Source organism: Melozone crissalis, unplaced genomic scaffold (assembly GCF_028551555.1).
Source record: "Melozone crissalis strain CALT ecotype California unplaced genomic scaffold, PUWL_Pcris_2 ptg000004l_1, whole genome shotgun sequence".
NCBI lineage: Eukaryota > Metazoa > Chordata > Aves > Passeriformes > Passerellidae > Melozone > Melozone crissalis.
In genome coordinates, this window is record NW_026535782.1 from 46,051,022 (window position 1) to 46,070,638 (window position 19,617).

The following is a 19,617-nucleotide window of genomic DNA, read 5'->3' on the forward strand; positions in this document are numbered from 1 at the left end:
TAGAGAGGAATAAAGCCAAACCAAAACAGCTGTTTTCCAGCTAGCAGTTCTTCCATCACTGCCCACCAGACAATGCAGGCTTCAGGCTATGACTTCATGAAGGCATTTATTAAATGCCCTGCTAATCAGCAACTCAGCAGTCCAGATTCCCATTGTATTGCTAATTGCCAGCCAGGCACCACAAGTAACCAACTCCCACAGAGCTCTTCTCACTAAGATGATGGAATGTCCAGGTTAAGCTCTACACATTTCTGCAGGTGTCCAAGGGCAACTTCTCCCAAAATCTTCTGAATTGCAGGAGTCAGACACTGTGATGAAAGTCAGTCTCTGGCAATAGCAATTATGGGGGAATTTAACCTCAGCATCCACTCACAGTGGTGTTTTCACCAGAACGCTTAGTCACAGACAGAGTGGTGAATACCTTGAGACAAAGAAGAAAGAAGATTCTCAGCACAGCTAAATTTACTTTTTTTTCCTGGAAGATTAAACTGGGCATGATGCTCAAAATCGGAGCCAATTCTTAAAGTAAGAAAATAATGAAAGTCCTACTTTTAAAATCCTTGTCATTAAACAGCACACACAAATTACTTCTGTTCTCTTCATTTAACTTATGTTCTTCCTTTTACAGTGGAAAAGAAAGAATTAAGGAAGTCACATGGCTTTATACCACTTCTCATCTTAATGCCCCCAAGTTTTTACAGTGGGAACAAGCTCAGCAATAATAGACTCCAGTACACCTAATGAATAAGTGTCTTTATGGCTCAAAGAAAACTTCTTTGTTGGGGAAAGTGAAGTTAACTCAAGGCCTGGGCATTTGGAGAGAATTTTGCCTTTGTGCCTTTCTAGCCATTATAAAAACATGGAAGTGATTGCTGATAAAGACATTATGTCTGGTATCTGTGTTCTCTTGACAACAGTTATGGGAACACTGAGTAAAACTAGTTTGAAAAATACCAGACTTTACTGCTTTCAAGTCACATTAAAAAAAAATATTATTCCTAAATAATTATTGTAAAATTAACAGATTAGAATTTGGGAAGGAAAATTAATTCTACAAACATTTGCTTAATACTGGTACTTTACTATGCAAATAATTGCATTGTTTTGCATACATACAATATAGAAAGGAAAAACAGAAATCAAAACCACTGTTATCTAAATGTTCCAGAGTTGCAATAATTAGTTATCATCAGAGCTATCTCTCAGGAAGAATAAACTTAGCACAGAATATAGTACATACACGTTTCAGCTATACAAATAACATTGAAGTATCTAAAGATAACGGGGATCAGAAAGACTTATATTTCTTTAAGTAGAAGTTTTGCTGCATTAGGACTGCTAGCAGGTCTTCAGAGGACAACATCAATAAATGATAAACCTCTTCCACTTTCTATAAGCACATAAAGCATTATCCACAAATCAGGAAGACAAATGCATATCTAATGTATATGGCATAAGAACAGTGACTTATCTAAAACATAGTGCATGTTTTGAGAGAGGGGTTTGTAGACTTCATTTCTGATCCACAGCCTGACAACATATGAGAGTCTTCATTTATTGTTATTTCATTTCAAAAGACCAAGATTAAAAACCACAAAATTTATCTGCTTTCCTCCTGGCCAGACTGCAACCTCCAGGTGCGGGAGGGGACCACACTGCTCCCTAGTAAGCCAGATGGAGTAATTTGAAAATTGTTGGAAACAAGTATTTTAGATAGAATTTGTTTTTTACTTAAGGGAAGACAAAACCTTAGATCCAATGGCTGGAAAGCCATCATTAGCTACCTGGAAGAATCACCCCAGCTTTCAGGACACAATTTCTCTTCATCACAGATGATCAATAGTACCCCCCTGAATTTCAGGCAGCACAGTGCAGTTGAGGCTGAGATGTAATTCTCTGTAGGGCTGAGGTCCTACCAGTTCTGTGCTTGCAGTTATTTGCACTCAACCTTGCAAGAAATTCCATTCTGAGCTCCTGTTTTCTGCTGAAGAAAATGCTGCTTCAAGAAGAGAAGGAAAATCTGGCTCTAATTCATAGACAGTGAAAATGGGACCCTCAGTCTTAAGGTTTTCTTCAAGTGGAATAAAACCATGTTTCACAAGAGACTCAGCAATTAATTAGTACTAGTGACAGTGAAGATGTCAGCACTTGACCCTGTAACACTGGTCCTTCCTGTTCAAATAGACTTCATTTTCTTTAACTTTTACAGGGATGTAACAAAGATAACGGTGATATTATCCATCATTCTATTAATCCAATATGCTCATTTCTCACAAACCCAGTTTTCAAGCATTTTTCTAATCAAAGAGTGCCATCTTGCACTTTGATTTTTATTTACTGCTCAAGAGATTAAATTAAGTAAAAGCATAAAAAACCCTTTTGAAGACTGTCACTAAAAATGATCAGCGTTTCCTGGAGTTTTTCAATACATATTTTTCCTGAGCCAATTTCTTCCTCCCCCATTCAAACAAATCTGATTATCTGAAATTACCTCCCTGAATTATGTCTAATCATCACTCTATTCAGTTTCTGTTTTAGCAGCTCAGATGTCCAGAATAAATTATGACTCTCATCCTCTCTTCACACTGCATATGCTAATACCCCACTTGAGTTCACAGGTTTGAATGCTGCCCTCCACAGGCCCCCTGGGAAGACAAGGACCTGCTAGCCCTCTTCAAGGGCCTCCAAGAATACCATTAAATGGTACTACAAAGAACAGAATATATTGTGGATGTTTTGTAGAGGATTTAGATTGCTAGCAGTCCATTAATGAAGTCCTTATTGCGTTGCTTTTACTAAATCACCTAGAAAGTAGGAAAGAAGAGAGGTGGATGCCACTTCTGCAGAGGAGCATTCTGGTGCTCCCTTGTACTGCTTTACTTCTAACACAACCAGAGACTCTGTATGAAGACTTACACAGGTCATAAAAAAGCTTTCAGGGATCCTCAGCTAATATAAACTGGTCCTAATGCTACTAAAATCAATCTCTGATTTACATCTGGAAGGAGCTGTTCCACACCTGCTAGAGAAAATTGAGCTCTTCATTCAAGAGGAACAGCAAGATAAAAAGTAGAAATACTTGTGTGGCTTCCTTAATTGAAAGCCTACAGGATAAGGAAGAGATCTTTAAGAGGAGGGAGTTTAATAGAAAAATTGTCATGTAACTGGTCCCCTTTCCCACCACTAGTTTGTAAGCCTATTTTGGGTGCACTAATCTAGCTTTAGCAGAAATAGTATTTGAAGCCTTCATAATCTTGAGTAGGATAAAAATTCTATACGTCCCAGTAGAGAGAGAATTGGATTAAGGGAAGGCATAAACTTTTCACAAATGAACACAATTTTTAAAAAACAATTTAAAAAATCCCAGACTAAGCCTAAGTGTTAGAATTCTAAATATAAAACCAGATAATTTCCTCTCCTTTCCTCCCCCCACCTTCCTGCAAATTTGGACCTCTTTAACAGAGCTCCGTTATTCAGATTTCTAACACCTTACCCCAGAATGCCATGAAAGCTGGGCTCTGAGGTGACTTTGTATACAAACCTCTGCACAGATAGGATGAATTCCTACGGTGCTGTCCAGCTGTTCTTTTGTCAACCCACATTTAATAGCAGCTGCAAACCCTTGGGTGACCTCTCCAGCATTTGGACCAAGGACATGGAAGCCAATGACTCTCTCCTAAATGTCAAAGACAATCAAATTCAAGCACAATCAAGAATTCAGTTCTCTTTAGACAACGTGTAAAGCTTTCTTATTCAGAGTATATAATTTAATCAGCTCACAAAATGTATCACAAATTAATGTAACCACTAAAATATGAATTATAATTTGCACCAACAGATGTGCGGCCACGTAATTTAGTTCTCTCTCTCCAAAGATTCAACTAGGAACTCAGGAGATTTTATTCAGGTGAGTTATTCCACTCATGCCAACAGAACATTTGCCTAACGAAAGGCGAGCACCCTGCATTAAGGTTTCCAGTATGAGGGCCTGCGGTAGGTGGCTACAGGGTCTGTATCTGTTGAAGAATTTTCAGTTTGATAGTTGTTCACAGAAAAGGACCACAAGCTGAAGTTGTGGCCAACCAGACACGGCAAGAAGTCTATTCTAACTGAACTGTCAATGACTCTTGTGGCAGTGTTGGTTTTCAGTGGGAGATAATACACTTAGAGACTGGCAAAAAACCCATCCAGTTACAAGGAAGGTACCATTCACACTCTTCCTCTCTATACTCCTGTTCAATTGCAGAACACATTACACTGCACATACACCCTCAGAAAACATCCAGCAGAACAAGCTGTACTGACTTGACCTGCGTTTCTTAATGAGAGAAACATGAAAATTTAGCACATCACTTGCTGTGAGCTTTAGTGGCCTTCAGGAAATTCATCAGTTTTTGGTGAGCATAGATATAGCTCAGCTGAGTATCAAAAGTTATCTGCTCTTCCTGCTAAATATCACATATATTGGGTATAGTGAATACTACTGAAAGGTTATTATTCTTTCAGTAAATCTGAGGACTGAGATTTACCACAGGGTTTATTTAAATAAGAAAAGCTCTAATCAGGTAATAAGTAAAATGGAATTATCTTAATTTTCCTTTAGAAATATTGACATATGTCAAAATAAAACCATAGCAATGAAACCAAGGCAATGAGAGATTTAAATAGTTACTGAACTATTATTTTTTTCCAGGGTAACTTTCAAGTCTACACCTAGATGTTTAAACACATTTCAAGTTTTCAAGACAAGGAGTGAAAATAAATTAACGAAACACTTTAAATCACCATTAAATCTTTGCATTTTCTTAAGTGACTCTGGATTAGAGCATAGCTAAAGGCTCTAAAATACCTTCCACACTACTGCAAACTCCTCCAGAAAGAGGAGATGGACAGGTGTGCAAATTTTACAAAATGTTGACAAGATGCTTAGAAAGACGGCAGAAAGAAAAATCTGTATCTAAGAAAGATGAATATAAGTTAAGTTAGTTTTGTTTTTTCTCATAGGACAGATATGCTACCATCTTAACAGGAATATATTTTAATAGAATATTACTCTTCATAATAATTTATAATAATAAAATCAACTACAGTTTATTGAACAGATGATTATCATTCTAAGATAGCCACACCAATTCTTCTAACCAATTACTAGTTTTGCTTTTGCTTCAGCGGGTACTGATAATTTCCATGGCCAGGAAATTTGATCCTAGTCCAAGGATAATTCTGGTATTATCATCCTAAATGGGATTTGTGCAGGGAAGATACATTATCCTGTTATAACAAGCTCAAGAATTTTATGAACACATGCGAATTTGGAGTGGTTACAAGTTGTGATAGTTTCTGAGAGACCTCAATTTCAGAGAGAAGAGTCTCCCAGTAGAGAATGTCCAAGTCTGGGGCAGAGAGAATAAACCAATAAAATTCCTAACCCTTTTTACATACATTGATTTGCTCTCTTCTCAAAGTTAATCAACAGTCTTAAAGATCTCTACTTCTTATTTTACATATATGGAAGAAGTATCATATACAAATAACAATGGCAGAATTTTGTATTTTACTGGGAATTGGTTTTGTATACACAGAAATATGCATCACTATAAATATTTATTACACTTCAAAAGGTAGGCAAATTTAAATTCATTTTAATTTGTTAAAAACAACCTATTTATAGCTCTTGTGTCATCAACAGTTTTATGATAAACATTTAGATATTGTTTTCCCAGGAAGGAAATAACTTACGTTAAGGATAACTTACATTATCTTGAGTATTGCAAATTATCTTTGCATAGCATTTGTTGTTATCTCTGGATGGTACAGTCCACTCCAGTGGCCAGAAATGACTATGGTACACCTGGAAATAAAACACAGGTTAAAAAAGAGTCGTAAAATTTCCAAGGAGAGAACATGATCTTCCAAAAGCTGCCCGATTATCCTAAATAATGAGCTATGTACACAGCATTTAGAACACCTGAAATTATGATGATACTCTTTTCCCTCAATGAATGCCAAAGACAGAAGTCTCTATAAACCAAGTACTAGTGACATCCAATAATTTAAAAATGAGAAGCCATAAGAACATTACACTTCCAGAATATTACACAGTTCACTGTGTTCTTATTAAATTACAAAATTACAAGTGACTCAATAATCTTACTGAGGCTTGCAAAAACCTTGCAAAAGCCAATAAGGTGACACAATAAAGAGGTCAGAATACATTAAATGAGGACTTAGCCAGAGCACAAATGCTTCTGTGTGCATATTTCAAAAAATAAAATGCTTTCAAAATCAAAAGTGCATTTTTTAAGAATAAATGGTCCAGTGTTTCACATATAACACCAAGAATTTCACTCAACAACAAAAATTTGCCTGGGTATATACAAACTTTGCAGGGAGAAAAGAGTCTAAGACTTTGCCCTGTGATCAGGTTTACAGTATTTTTCACACTGCTATTTTGAGTTTTATTTACTTGTTTTCCTCCACAGTTCAAATCGGAAAAAGTCAGCTAAGAGGGGGACAAGTTCTCAACTTCATGCACTACCACTTACCTGCTTATTTCTGTAAATAATGCTCCTCAGGTGATATTTGCAGGACATAAAAGTTCAGTTTATTGTGAGATTTCCTCCCCTCATGCTTTCTGTAATGTGGTCAGTACAGCATTTTGGAAGAACAGCCTCAGACACTAAGTGCTTGTATTTGTCTAATTTCACTCCTGACCAGCAATCCCAGGGAATGAAAAGGGATTACTCACATGAGTATAATTAAGCACATACCTCTTTGTACAGTCAAAGGAAACAGGAAAATGAGCTAACATTTGGCTTTATAAAGTAAAAATCACTATGGTAAGAAATTTGCCATGCTGTAGGTAAAAAAGCTCCACTTTGCCATTAAAACCAGTGTATTGTTTCCAGCATATATCCAGTTTAAAATTATCCTGAAGTATTTTCAGACACATGCAAACCCTTTTTCTAATTTTTTTTAAACCAAACACTCCACCTTTAAGCCTCCTTTTGCCAAAAATAGAACATACCTGCAATTAGAGCTATTGGAATTGAACATTATTTTTATAACATGTCTAGGAACAGCCAAGGAAGACAAAACATGTACCTAGTCACCTCCTGTCCTTACATCAGAGCACAAAATGCTGTTTTAATTTACTCTTAATATTATTTTAAATTACAAATTGGAAAACTAAAACCCAGGTGAAATTAAGGCATTTACCTCAATATTTTCCTCCCCAAATTTCTCCACTGCGGTCTCTTCAGAGTACCCACAGGCTCCATACTCCAAAGGAGTAAATACAGTAGTTGGAACATTCACATAGTCACACTGTATGGCATTCAAAACAAAATGAAAACCCACACAACATCAGTAATAAAATCAGCATACAGTAGTCTGAAATACAGCAAGAAAAGCTTGATTATTCCCAATTCTCAAAGCTCTTTTTTTTTTTTAATTGTCTTAAATTAAGGTACAGTTTTTTGTTTGTTCATTACAGAGGTGCTAATTAGAGCAAGAAAAAAAAAAGACAGCTTAAAGCCACTCAAACATTAGTAGGCATTGATTAAATGGAAAAGGAAATTCAGTGCCCTATTTAACAAATATACCAGAGCACAGGCCAAACTGGACATAAAAATTGCCTGTTCAACCACTTCTAGGAAGCATACCATTTTTAGCTGGAGATGCTGCAAGGGCACCACTACCATTCAAAACTCATTTTTCATCAGCTGTGGCCTAGGTGATGCCGAAAAACCAATCACATGTAGTACAACCATCTGGGGGAACAGTGAAAACTTGTCACTTCTCCCAGTTTTGTATCATCTCCAAACTTCCTGAGCATTGTTCTCAGCATCCAGATCCATTAGCTGTTAAACAGCACTGGAACCAAGCCCAAGCCTGTGGCACACCACCAGGGACTGGCCTTCAGCTGGTCTTTGGAATGCTGAGCCTTTAAGCTTGTCTGTTCAGCCAGTTTTCAACCCACCTCACTGCCCACTTACCCAGCCTGCAATTCATCCCTTTGTCCATGACAATGTTATAGAGGCAGTGTCAAAAGCTTTCACTAGACTCAAAATAAACAAACATACTCTGCTCTTCCCATATACACCAAATGAGTCATTCTGCTATAGCAGACTAGCAGGCCGGTCAGCTCTATTTCATGTCTAGCAATTTTCTTTTCTACATATTTCAACTCTAATTAATTTCCTTTGTGACTGGGGATCAACTAAGGTGCTGACTACTGTTCTTGCCCCACCTATCCATAACACCTCATTATATTTCAATCACCTTCTCCAGATTTGTTACAAAGGTAGTATGAGCCACACTCCCATTTTTTTAAAGTAGTTACTCGTTTCTTGGATTCACTGAATAAGAATCCTTCCTTTGGCAGCACGGCAATTTTTGTACCTTGACAGACTTATCTAGCATAAAATGTAAATTAAGACATATCCATAGCATTGCAGCAATAAAAATATTTGGCTTCTGCTACAGTTTCTTAAACCTTGTCTGGCTATTTCAATGACATTATGTGCACTGATTCAGGGTTCTGTTACTGCCAATGTAAAACAAACAACTCGATCATGCTCTAAATCTGGCTGATAGTTGAACTTGCTATGAATACAGCAGGCTCTGAAAGGGATAAACCTTTATGGTCATGCCATATGGTTATGAAGGTGAGACAAGTACCCATATCAGTGTAACACTTCTTTAAAGACACTCTCCTTTCCTTCTGGTTTAAACATAAGGTGTAAATGAGTACCCACATTACTCCCATTTGAAAAACCGTAACCTGGCTGAAACCCAGAACTGCACTAGTACAAAACATGAACACTGAATCCATTAATTCAACTACTCAGGTATAAACATGTGCTGAGTTACTGGTACATGTCATCTTCCTTTGTGTCCACATTCAACTACAATTGGGACTGCATATTACATTGAAAACATACAGATGAGAAACGAAAAAAAATCATTAAAATAAGACTGAAAATTAAGATCACAAACTCCTATTCCACTCTATTTAGGGACCATAGGTAGGTTCAGCAAACTGCCTTTGAATTAGTGTTAAAGCATTTAACAGGATGGGAAAGATTGATGACTTTTAAGGAAGGCAGTAGAATTGAAAACAAGTTAAATGATCTCTGTTAATTTCATTATCATTGTACTTTGAGAGAAAACGAAACCCTCTTAATAGGAAAAAAAGATACTACTGCTTAATCCACAAGGTATTAATTTCATCCTACACACTTAGCCAAACATATCTGCAGTAATATCTTTGCCAGGGGAAAATGAAAATGATCATCAAAGCTAATCCTTAAAATTCTACTGGGTTTTCCACAAGCAAGCAGACTGGTTCCTTACCTTAGTGGTTGTCCCAGCATAAAGCCTCTGAACTAACAACCTTCCTGCCTGGATTGCCACCGGTGTGAGTTCCAGCTTGTCCTGCAGGATATCTCCAACAGCATAGATATACGGAACATTTGTCTGCTCCTCATCATTGACAGGAATTTTTCCTGTTCTGCAATTGGAATTAACAAGAAAAAGATCCAAGTCTTCTGCTGTGAAGGCTGGAGGTGTAAATAACCTTGCAGGCCCCTTAGCTTTAAGAGAAAGACTTGTATGTGAAGTATGAAGAATTCATATTCATAAACTTACAGTCTCGGGCAGGAATATAAAATAGGGCAAATTTGACCAAAACTACAGGAATTCACACACTGGACAAGGAGGTAGCTTCAGAAGCTGCAATTCATCTCCTGAATCACTGAGGTGAAGCAGAAACCTCTTCCTGAAACACCTTCTACCACCAGCTGAACTGTGTACTGGCAACTTTCAGGAATGACAGGAAGAGACATTTTCCCACTCCTTTTGTAGGACAAAACAATTTTTCCACTACTGAAATTTCAGTCCAGTGGCTGAAGCTTTTTATAGAAACTTATTTTTCAGGCTTCTACACAGAAACAAGTCAAGCTGGTACATACCCTACCTAAGGAACAGACAGCAAGCTTTTTAGATGTAAGTGCACTGAGCTAATGGAAGTTTTTAATTATTAATATTTCCTACTTCATCAATAAATGAAATAGTGCAGTAATCACCCCAGGAAACACATGTAACAGGGAAACCTAATCAGACAGACACAGAAACACAGTTACTTGAGAAACCAGCAGCAATTCCCATATTAAAAATCCAACTTCCTCAATTTTGCACTCACTAAAAATTATACACTTTATGCTAATATCTTTATAGTTCATTCTATTAAGCTAGTAATAGGTGTCCTGACATCAGAAAGATGTGTACTGCTCTACAAACCAACATGGATCTGCCAATTTTGAGTGGACCACTTATTTGAAATATCACATTGTGCCCCTTGACAACATCAGTTGCTGCATTCATATATAAATACTCTGCATTGGTCAGGGTCATGGTCCCTTGTTTTCACTTCAAAGGGAAGATCTCTGAGGACCCACATTCCTGCAAGATGTTTTAGTTACCAATATTGAAAACGTTACTGATAGCTCCGCTCCCTGGTACAACAACCTCACTACATTTAACATCAAGTACTCTTCCATAGAAGACACAGATTGTATCCAAGGGTTGATTAAAGCCAAGAAATAAAGCCCTCCAAAACCTAAAACACATCAAGAATTTCATGTGAGAGTTTAAGGAATGCTACTTGAACCTTATCTTTCAAAATAACATATAGTAGCTTTTACATTAAAATTTGAACAAAACTCACTGCTCTAAAAGCCTGTATGAATGAACAGATTTTTGTTCCAAGAGGTGACAAAAGCAAGAAGATGAGAAAAAGAAAGTATAAGGAACAACTGACAGATCCTAGAAAACCCTGTGGCTGGAAGAAGCTAAGATGGACCTGTAAATCTAGAAAGAATGAAATAGACACTTTTTTCTCCCAGGAATTAGAAATTGACATTTCAGCAACAAAAAAGCAAATGTAGCAGTACCATGGGAGAAAATGTAGCTATCTGCTACATGTTCTCCCATCCAAGTGTACAGAAACAAAAAACAAAATTTTCCTCAAAGATTTGGGTGTTTCTGCACTACTACCATTGTGGCAGCACATGACACAAACTCAGCAGCGAGTGGTACACAGACATCCGTCCTTACCTTTCATTGATATTCACTCCAACTTTGTCCAAACCAATTTTTCTTGTGCACGGATCTCGTCCAACTGCCAGTAGCATCTGCGAAACAGCAATGCACATGACTGATTTCTAGAAACCCAAAAGTGCATTTTCTTTGGCTATTATCTTCTATATATACACTAGGGATTAGTATCTAAAGCTTGGTCACAGTAAGGTGAATACATTTGTTATCCATTGTACATTCATAGAGTTTATGACAAGCCATGTTACCACCATGACCTAACAATACCAGGTTTTAATGCTAATATTAAAACCAGGCAAATAGCTTTCCCTTGAGGAATACTCCAAGAATATTCTAAACCAATCAGTTAGGGACAGATTCTTTATTTCCTTACACCAAGGAAATTTTACACCAAGATATTATCCCGAATCCTTACCAGAGCAAGTGACCTCAAAATGCTCCATAAGGAAAGGGCTCTTTAAGAAAGAAACTCAGATGCTTAAGCAAATAAAAATATCATAAAATAATATTTTTATCTGAAAATATAATTTACTTATATAGGCTCTCAGTCAACCACTCCCAAAGAATATTATTTTTTTAATATTATTTGTTTGAACATTTGTCAAGGCTGAAATCCCATCCTATCAACTCTGCTAACTTAATAAATCGTGTTCCAACTTCTGCTATCACAAGGAAAATTGCTACATGCTTTGTAGTCTTGGACAACTGCCCGGATAACTAACAATGCTTTTCATATGACAACTAAGAACTGTCCTGAAGGAATCCCAAGATCTCCTTCAAGTCTTACAGATGATCAAACACACCACATCTTTAGAGCTGAAGGTCTTATAATGCAGCACACACAGCTCTCAGCTTCTATGAGGAGTGACAGCATTTCAGTGATGATGTAGTAACAAGAAACCAGAAGTTTCATTAATAAAAGGATGGAATTGATTTCCTTCCTAATAAGCTTTCACTATTATGGACTAGAAAAACCCCAGTATTACAATCCTGTAAAACAGCCTGCTGTCATTGTTAAACTTTCTCAGAGTATTGGCTCCCAGATGCACTGTGTGCCCTTTATAGGGGATGACTGATGCACTGTACAGCTAAACGAGGTCACTGGCACACAGTATTTGCAGTCTGAAGTCCCAGGCTGGCAAAGGCCTGTCTTTATGCATTCTGTGTGGTTCCAAATACTCTATTCACAATTTTTTTTTTCTCCTTTCAGCATCAAGGCCGATGAAAATGAGTGGAGTGAGGTGTGATGGAAACAGTCAATCAAACATACAATACCATGCCTGCACGCTACAATTTTACTGTCTTAAGTGTGTAACGACGTTTCCTGACTGACTTGCCACAGGGCATTTGCTGTGTTTGTGAAGATGTGTCAAGAACAGGTCTTGAGATGACATGTCATGCATTTGTTTAACTCCTGTACTGACCATTGTTTTGAGCTAACAACAAAACATGCCCTAATCACTATGAAAGCTATTATAAATCATTACTTATAATTTATTACAAATATCTCACAGGGAAAAAATCCTGCAACTGATGCCACAGGACCAAGCTCATCTACACCCCTAAGCTAAGAAATAGGTTTCAAAAGCATGCAAACTGATTTGCGAAGGCAAAATAACCATTGATTTGGGGACTTTTATTTCCAGATTAATTACCTGCTGAGTGTGTGCAATTAGCATATTGTAATGACTAAAATAGTTTTTAAAAATCTAATGTGTGGATAAAAACACCCCACAAAATATCGACATTTAATGGAAGACTATTTCACATGCTTCATGCATACAGACAGGACTCACAGTATTGTATTCCACTTCAATTATTTGATCCCCTGTTGTGGATTTGGCTGTAACTTTCAGTATTCCAGGAGTTCCTTCCTCAACCCGCTCAACCTACAACAATTTGGGGATTGGATAGGGTAAAAAAAAAAGTTTCATATAAAAATATACCAATCTATGTTTTCCCACCAAATATCATTGAGAGAATTTTAACCATGATCTAAAATAAGGCACTCTAAAAATTCTTTACATTTCTACTTGCATATTTTAATGTGGTTTTTTATGTCCCTACATTTATTTTTATGACCAAGAAAACAAAATGTCATTTCTGTTTTTAAAAGTGGTCTCATGGTTAAGTTCTTGTCCAAGTCCATCACATGACCTGGGGACATATGCCCTCATTCCTGTGGGGACAGAGGACACAAGTAGGAAGGAAACACCATTAGACATTTTCTCTAAGTGCTGGCATCATTCCCTCCACCCATGGGAAGCTACTGTCATAGAAAAGCCTCATCAGTACATTCAACAGACATGTAAGTGTGCAACACTTAACATAATTCTGGGAAATTTTAGTGTTCATCCTACAGATGAAAAGGTACTTTTCAACAACACCCTTGTTCCTACTTCATGTTCAATATTTAGAGGCAGAAAGAGCAAAGTTTCTGATAAAGATTTTATTTCTGTCCATTATTTATATTTAGAAAAGCCAACTGTGCCATCCTACCAACCTTAAAGGATCACTGTGCTAAACTGCTCCTATTCAAAGGCAACATTATTTATAATAATTCAACTTCTACCTTCAAAAGTCCCAACAAAGGGTTTTAATAAGCACAACATGCATAACTTCAAACACAATGTCTGAAAGAGATGAGAAAACCTGCTAAAAACCTACCAAGCAACTTAAGCTGAAGGATATTCTCAATCAGAAACAGGGCCAAATATTTTATTCCCATTGAAATCAAAGACATATAATGACGGGACAGGGCAAAATACACAGAAATGCATTTTGTGATGGTGGCGACGAACTGCTTATCACAGGATGCGTCTGGAGGAGCCTGTTTGCCATTTAGTTGAAATTATCTGCTTCTAAACACAGCTTCCTTCTTTCTCATTCCCCATTACGGCTTACAAAAGGCCATGTCTGCAACAAAACCTAGATAATCATCCCTACTTTTCATACAGCATGGGATTTATGCAACAAAAACTTGCATAAAAACTAAGTTCCTGGAAAGATCCATTTTGTCTTCTTACAGCAACTCTCATTCTGTGAGAGATGCTCAGACTCGCAGTACCAACTGGCAAGAGCATTTTTAAAGCTGCTATTGATACTGCTAAGAATGGAAATGAACAGTCTTCACTGAATTTTAAACCCCAAAGTGTTAAACTCAGCAGCACACTGGTTTAACACCAAATTGAAATTGCTTAACACATGATTTGCTATGTCAAAATAAGTAAGGACTATGGTGAAAAAACATAAAAAAAATACTGTTAGCACCCTCTGAAGTCTTTGATAGGTCGATTTTCCATTGGAAAATTAGAAAAGCTCCAGAACTCCTAATTTGGTTTAAATTCGACCTGAATTTACTTACACACGTGCCTATAAATATATGTAAGTAGCTGCATGAGTACTCTTACTGAACTCAACAAAAATTGAGCAAGTATTTAAGGACTCTGCCAAGTAAATTATACAGATGATACTTCTAAAGACCATTTACTTTTCTGGATAGTCGACTAATCCTCAGCATATAAACAGAATTTGCTGGCTGAAAATTTGAAAATTGGCAATGAAAAATTGAATTGTTTTTGATGCACTGGGCCCTGATCTTCAAGGAAATTATGTATCTGCTTAATTATGGGCCTGCAAGAAGAACCAGGATAAGCAGGTATAACATTTTCTGTGTAACATAAACTAACCTAACTAATTCTGATCAAAACAGTGAATTTCATAATCTCATAAAATTTTCATATTAAGATTAATTAGTTCAATTAATTAAGTTTCATGGAGTTGGCTTAAAACAAAAATTAACCCATTCTATGTCACAGCAGATACTGTAATGAAAGTTCAACTTTTGTATTAACTGCAATAATTTACATCTTAAAACACTATGATGAGTACATCCCAATCAATTGTAGTCACTTTGAGCCTACCTTGATTGGCACAAACTCCCTAATGAAGTTGATTCCATGTTCTTTCATATATTCACCAATTCTGTTTGCCATGTCCTGGTCAAATCCTCTTAAGAGAATGGATCTCACCATAACAGTGACATCTAATCCAAGGCCTGCAAGAAATCCTGCACACTCTAAGGCAACATAGGAAGCTCCAACCACCAGAGTTCTCCCTGGACAGTAAGGCAGAGAGAAAAGGTCATCACTGGGAAAAAAAAAAAAAGGAATAAGGAAATTAGAGGCAGTCAGAAAAATGTAGTGTGCTTTATATTTATATAATTTTTTTCCTGTAAGAATAGAACTTTATTCCTTTCCCTGTTCACAAAAAACACCCTGCCTAATTTTTTGGAAGTTCATCTGGAATACGAAACCAGTGTATGACAGATGAAAAAGTTATATTTAGGAGTACACATACAAAAAAAAGGAGTATGAAAATTCTGAATCACCACAAAAATGTGGAGAGTTTTTTTTAACAGAAATTTAGGACAAATTGTTGAAAAAGGTAGGTGTTTATTTCCCCTCTAAATCTTGCTTTAAATATTTTGCAGCAAATTTAACTCCCGAGAACTAAAAGTGGAAGGGGTTCAGCTTTAAGATAAAATACCATCATCACTTTGAAGACTTATAATTTTGCTGAAGCATTATACACAGTGCCAGATATATACACAACAACAGTAACAGGCAAAGATAGAAGTATGAAATTATGGAAAACATGCTCCTTTGTCTGCTTGTCATTTCTTTCAACTGCTTCATCAAGCTACATCAGTTCTACCACACTTTGGACCTAGGCTATAAAACTAGGGCTTCTCCACAGAGCCAGGACTCATGGAGGCATCACATTTACACACTTAGTGTCTGACAGTACAATTCTGTGGATATTTCAGTCTAAAATAAGTGTCCCTTTCTCAGCGTGATGTAATAAATGTGATTATGCAATTAAAGGCTGTGGCATAGCTCCTATACCCCAAGGAACTCAATGAAGATTACACAGATAGCCTCAATCTGATAGTCTAACTCTGGGATTTCTCAGTCCTCCATCTTGAAGCTACTTTAAAGCACCACTTTATAGGCTGTATTATCTGTCATCTTTAATTTCATTACCACTTATTAAAAGGGAAGCACACCACTTGGTGTTTTGGTTTCAGAGGAATTGTGCCACTTATTTATTTCACTGCTATAGGTTTGCCAGCCTGTAATTCCAACCTCTGTTTCTACAGCAAATAACTTAAAAGATACTCTGATATGAAAACACATTTAATCTTCATATAACATTTTTGCTTGGCATTAGCAATTAACCAGACACTCAAAACCAGTTTTTTCCAAAACTGAATTATCTTCACTGAGTAGCTGGGAAAAAAATTGTGCTGAATTTCAAGACTACCCCAATGCATGAGGACAGATTCCTACCAACTTCATGACACCAGCACCTATGCTATTCCCACTTTCCCTAATATCGAAGTACAGAGTTTTCTTTCAAGTAGACTGTGCTTCTCAGTATGGGGAAATATTTACACACAAGGAATGACTTTGTATTCCTCCCTGTTTTTACCTGGTAATGCAATATTCTTTGTCTCCAGGTATACCCAGGTAGCGTGGTCGTTCACCAGTGGCAATGATAAATGTCTCAGCTGTGTACAGCTTCTCAACTCCCTTTTTATTTGTTGCCTGCATACAAAGTATTGGTGCAAAGTGAGTGTTTTACAGTCCCGCCACAGGAAAAATTATTCTATTTGAGAAGTATCTCTATTCAGACAGCAAACCCAGGAAGACACAGCAAAGAATGACTATGATGTACCTTAATTGTGTGTGGCCCGACAAATTCTCCATATGCATTCTCATATGTGACCTTCTTGTCTCTCAGGGCAACCCGATAGCCCCAGTTCAGTGAACCGATGTAATTCTGAACAGATTCTGTCATGGTCATCCAGTTGTGTTTGACTGTCAGCAACAAAAGAGGAAGGTTCACCTTTTAGTCTGAGTTTTTCTTTTTCCACAGCAAAATTGCTATTCTCAAAGAGATTATTTTCATGACCCAGTCTTCCTGGGTTTGTCTTACTTCTGTTTTATTTCAGGGTAAAGCTACTGAAATTCAAAGCATTACATTGGCACGGATAACATGAGAGGTCACAGTGCAATAGGTATGACTTAAAACATTTAAAATTAAGACTTACTGAATTATTGACAGTTTTATATTGACAAATATATATTTACAGCTGTAAGAGGTGACATTGCTCAACAAATGAAGACAATGCATGTCTGAGAGGTGCCTCTGCATGCTTCCAAAAACAGGATTGCAGCCTAAATAAATCATAATCCCATAACCATGCATATCAGAGATAATAAAAAGTAAAATCCATCTTCTTACACAGTAGTGATAGACACTTAGGGAAAGGAAATCCTTGCTTGTAACTATAAGAAGTTTATGTCAGTCAACATTCTGGTGTATTCCCTTAGATGTTTTGGTACATTCAGAAATGGAAGAGCACCTTACTGGTTTTTTTCATACAACAGTCTCATCAATTACTAACATGATCAGGAGCTATTAACAAACATGGAAAACATGGAAGCAATAAGCCCCATGGCTTTAGACTTGAAAAGCACTTCAATTTATGTGTAAGCCCTCCAAAGTTACCTCACATTGTTAAAGCCAACATATGCTGCAGTGCAACGTGCTCCTGATTATGAAGCACCTCAGGATTTTCAGTGCAAATGACAAAACTGGAAAAAATGTCCTTCTTTACCTTCTTCTGTAAACTGCCACCCAAATTTGCGTGAATCTTGCAAGGCTTGTCCCAGTAAAGCTGCCTGGTGCATCAATTTTTTAGGTATACAGCCCACATTTACACATGTTCCTCCAAGACCTGAAAGAAAGGAACAGAATGTGGTTTTCACATCAGTGTAGTAGATTTCAAACATGAAAATAAGAGTCTCTGAGCAAAGCTCCTTTATAATAGGATTGCAATGAAGAGAAATTTACCCCACGAGCTTCCCTGAGGTGTAGGCATGACAAAGTCCAGCACCATCACTTTCTTTTCATATTTGGCAGCCTCCTGCAAAACAAATTAAATAAGACACATTTCTAAATATGAGAAGTTAAACTTGAAGCAGACAATAACACCATGCATTGCTGAAAAGCTTTGTGACTTTTAATTAAGTAACAGTGAATGATTTGCAAGGGAGCAGACAGTCATTAATCTTCTGAATTCACCTGTGCATTCAGTAGGAAAAAGAAGCTGAAAGGCAAAAAAAGGCATTCACCCTACTACAAAACAACATGGCACCAGCTGATACGCAGGAGATTCTGAGTCCAACCTCCTCTTCACTCCTCCTTCTTGTCACTTTGTTCAGACTATTTCCCAACATACCAATTTACTTTTAACCTACTTAACAGATTCCTAATTAATCCAGTTTTCCCTTCAAAGATGGTTTCTCCAGCATTTGTTTGAAAACACATCATAAAATGACACAACCAGTCATATGGCCAAGCATGACAGCCTTAATGACTCTATGATCCTATATTCCCCCTAAGTTTCACTAGCAAATCTACAATTAATGCCTGTAAATGATACTGAGAACTATCCCATAAGATGAAGCAGAATAATTTTGCTACTTGCAGTAGTCACAACTATGCTGGCATCATATGATAAATTCTTAGACATGTCAGCAGTAACAACTACATGAGCAGGCATTAGGTTTGTTTTAGGAGGAGCTGGACAGCTTTCAGCATTCTGTTACCAGTAATACTTGTTAATCCGAATATTTGACAATCAGAATTTCAATTTTAAATGAATCTTACTTCATGCAAAATGCAAATCACACTACAAATAACACAGGCTGTAGACACTTTCAGAAAATATTGCTGTACTGGATTTCCACTTTCAATGAAGATCTAGTCTGGCCAAGAAGCTAATTCCTATCCATTAGCAGCACCTCTGAGAAAGTTCCTCAGAAAGGCACTTAGGGACTGAGACGCGTCATTAAAGCTCCTTTATGATGACAACTCTTAAGCACTGCTCCAAAGAGCCTTAACCAGGGTTAGCTAAGCAGAATGCATGGATTCCCAAGCTTCCCTTTAGCTACATGCTCACATAACACAACACAGCATTGCATCACCACCTTGGTGGAGATCATACACAGATATAACCATTTCTGAGTGGGCTGAGTGATCTGTCGACAGCCACAAACCTGCCCTGTAGGCTCTCAAACCTTTCAGGGCTCAGTGCAGTGCTGCGGGAATGCAGCAAGGCTGCTTAGGGAGCTATTCTGTGTGAGCTGAGAGGAGGGGCCTTGCACCATTCTGAGTCTGTAGCTGAGTTGTACCAAGTCAGCCTGACAGTGTTTGCATTCCCTGTGGAGAATGGCCTCCAAAGGAACAAGATCTGGGCACAATGTAGAGAGGGAGATGTGCACACAAAGGTGCAGGTTTCAGAGTGAAAACACACATCTAATCAGTCTGGGTAAACTGCTGCAAACCTGAGTGCAGGTATCTGGAACTTTGTATGAGAGCTGTGTAGCTGTGTTTTTTTCTGTTTTGGTTTGGTTATTTTAAAGCACT

At 37.3% G+C, this 19,617-nt stretch overlaps 1 protein-coding gene across 1 annotated transcript; it reads right to left on the reverse strand.

Annotated features, from left to right (window-relative positions):
* Nucleotides 1-350: 350 nt before the first annotated feature.
* Nucleotides 351-18,111, reverse strand: TXNRD1 (thioredoxin reductase 1). Its single transcript, XM_054275331.1, has 12 exons — nt 18,040-18,111; nt 17,804-17,923; nt 16,858-17,000; nt 16,612-16,727; nt 15,042-15,267; nt 12,915-13,007; nt 11,119-11,195; nt 9,358-9,514; nt 7,219-7,326; nt 5,756-5,851; nt 3,542-3,676; nt 351-421 (listed from the first exon to the last, which is right to left on the reverse strand). Exons 1-12 carry the CDS (start codon nt 18,083-18,085, stop codon nt 359-361), a joined length of 1,380 nt encoding a protein of 459 aa, XP_054131306.1. The 5' UTR covers nt 18,086-18,111; the 3' UTR covers nt 351-358.
* Between the last annotated feature and the right edge of the window lie 1,506 nt (nt 18,112-19,617).

Bases quoted from the DNA above. Each gene is read 5' to 3' on its own strand.
- TXNRD1 (XM_054275331.1), bottom strand. From the start codon at position 18,085: ATGGTGCTGGACTTTGTCATGCCTACACCTCAGGGAAGCTCGTGGG. The intron at 16,728-16,857 runs GTACATCATAGT...CTTTGTATGCAG, and splicing joins TCGGGCCACACACAATTAAG to GCAACAAATAAAAAGGGAGT. The intron at 9,515-11,118 runs GTAAGGACGGAT...TTCCAATTGCAG, and splicing joins GGAGTGAATATCAATGAAAG to AACAGGAAAAATTCCTGTCA.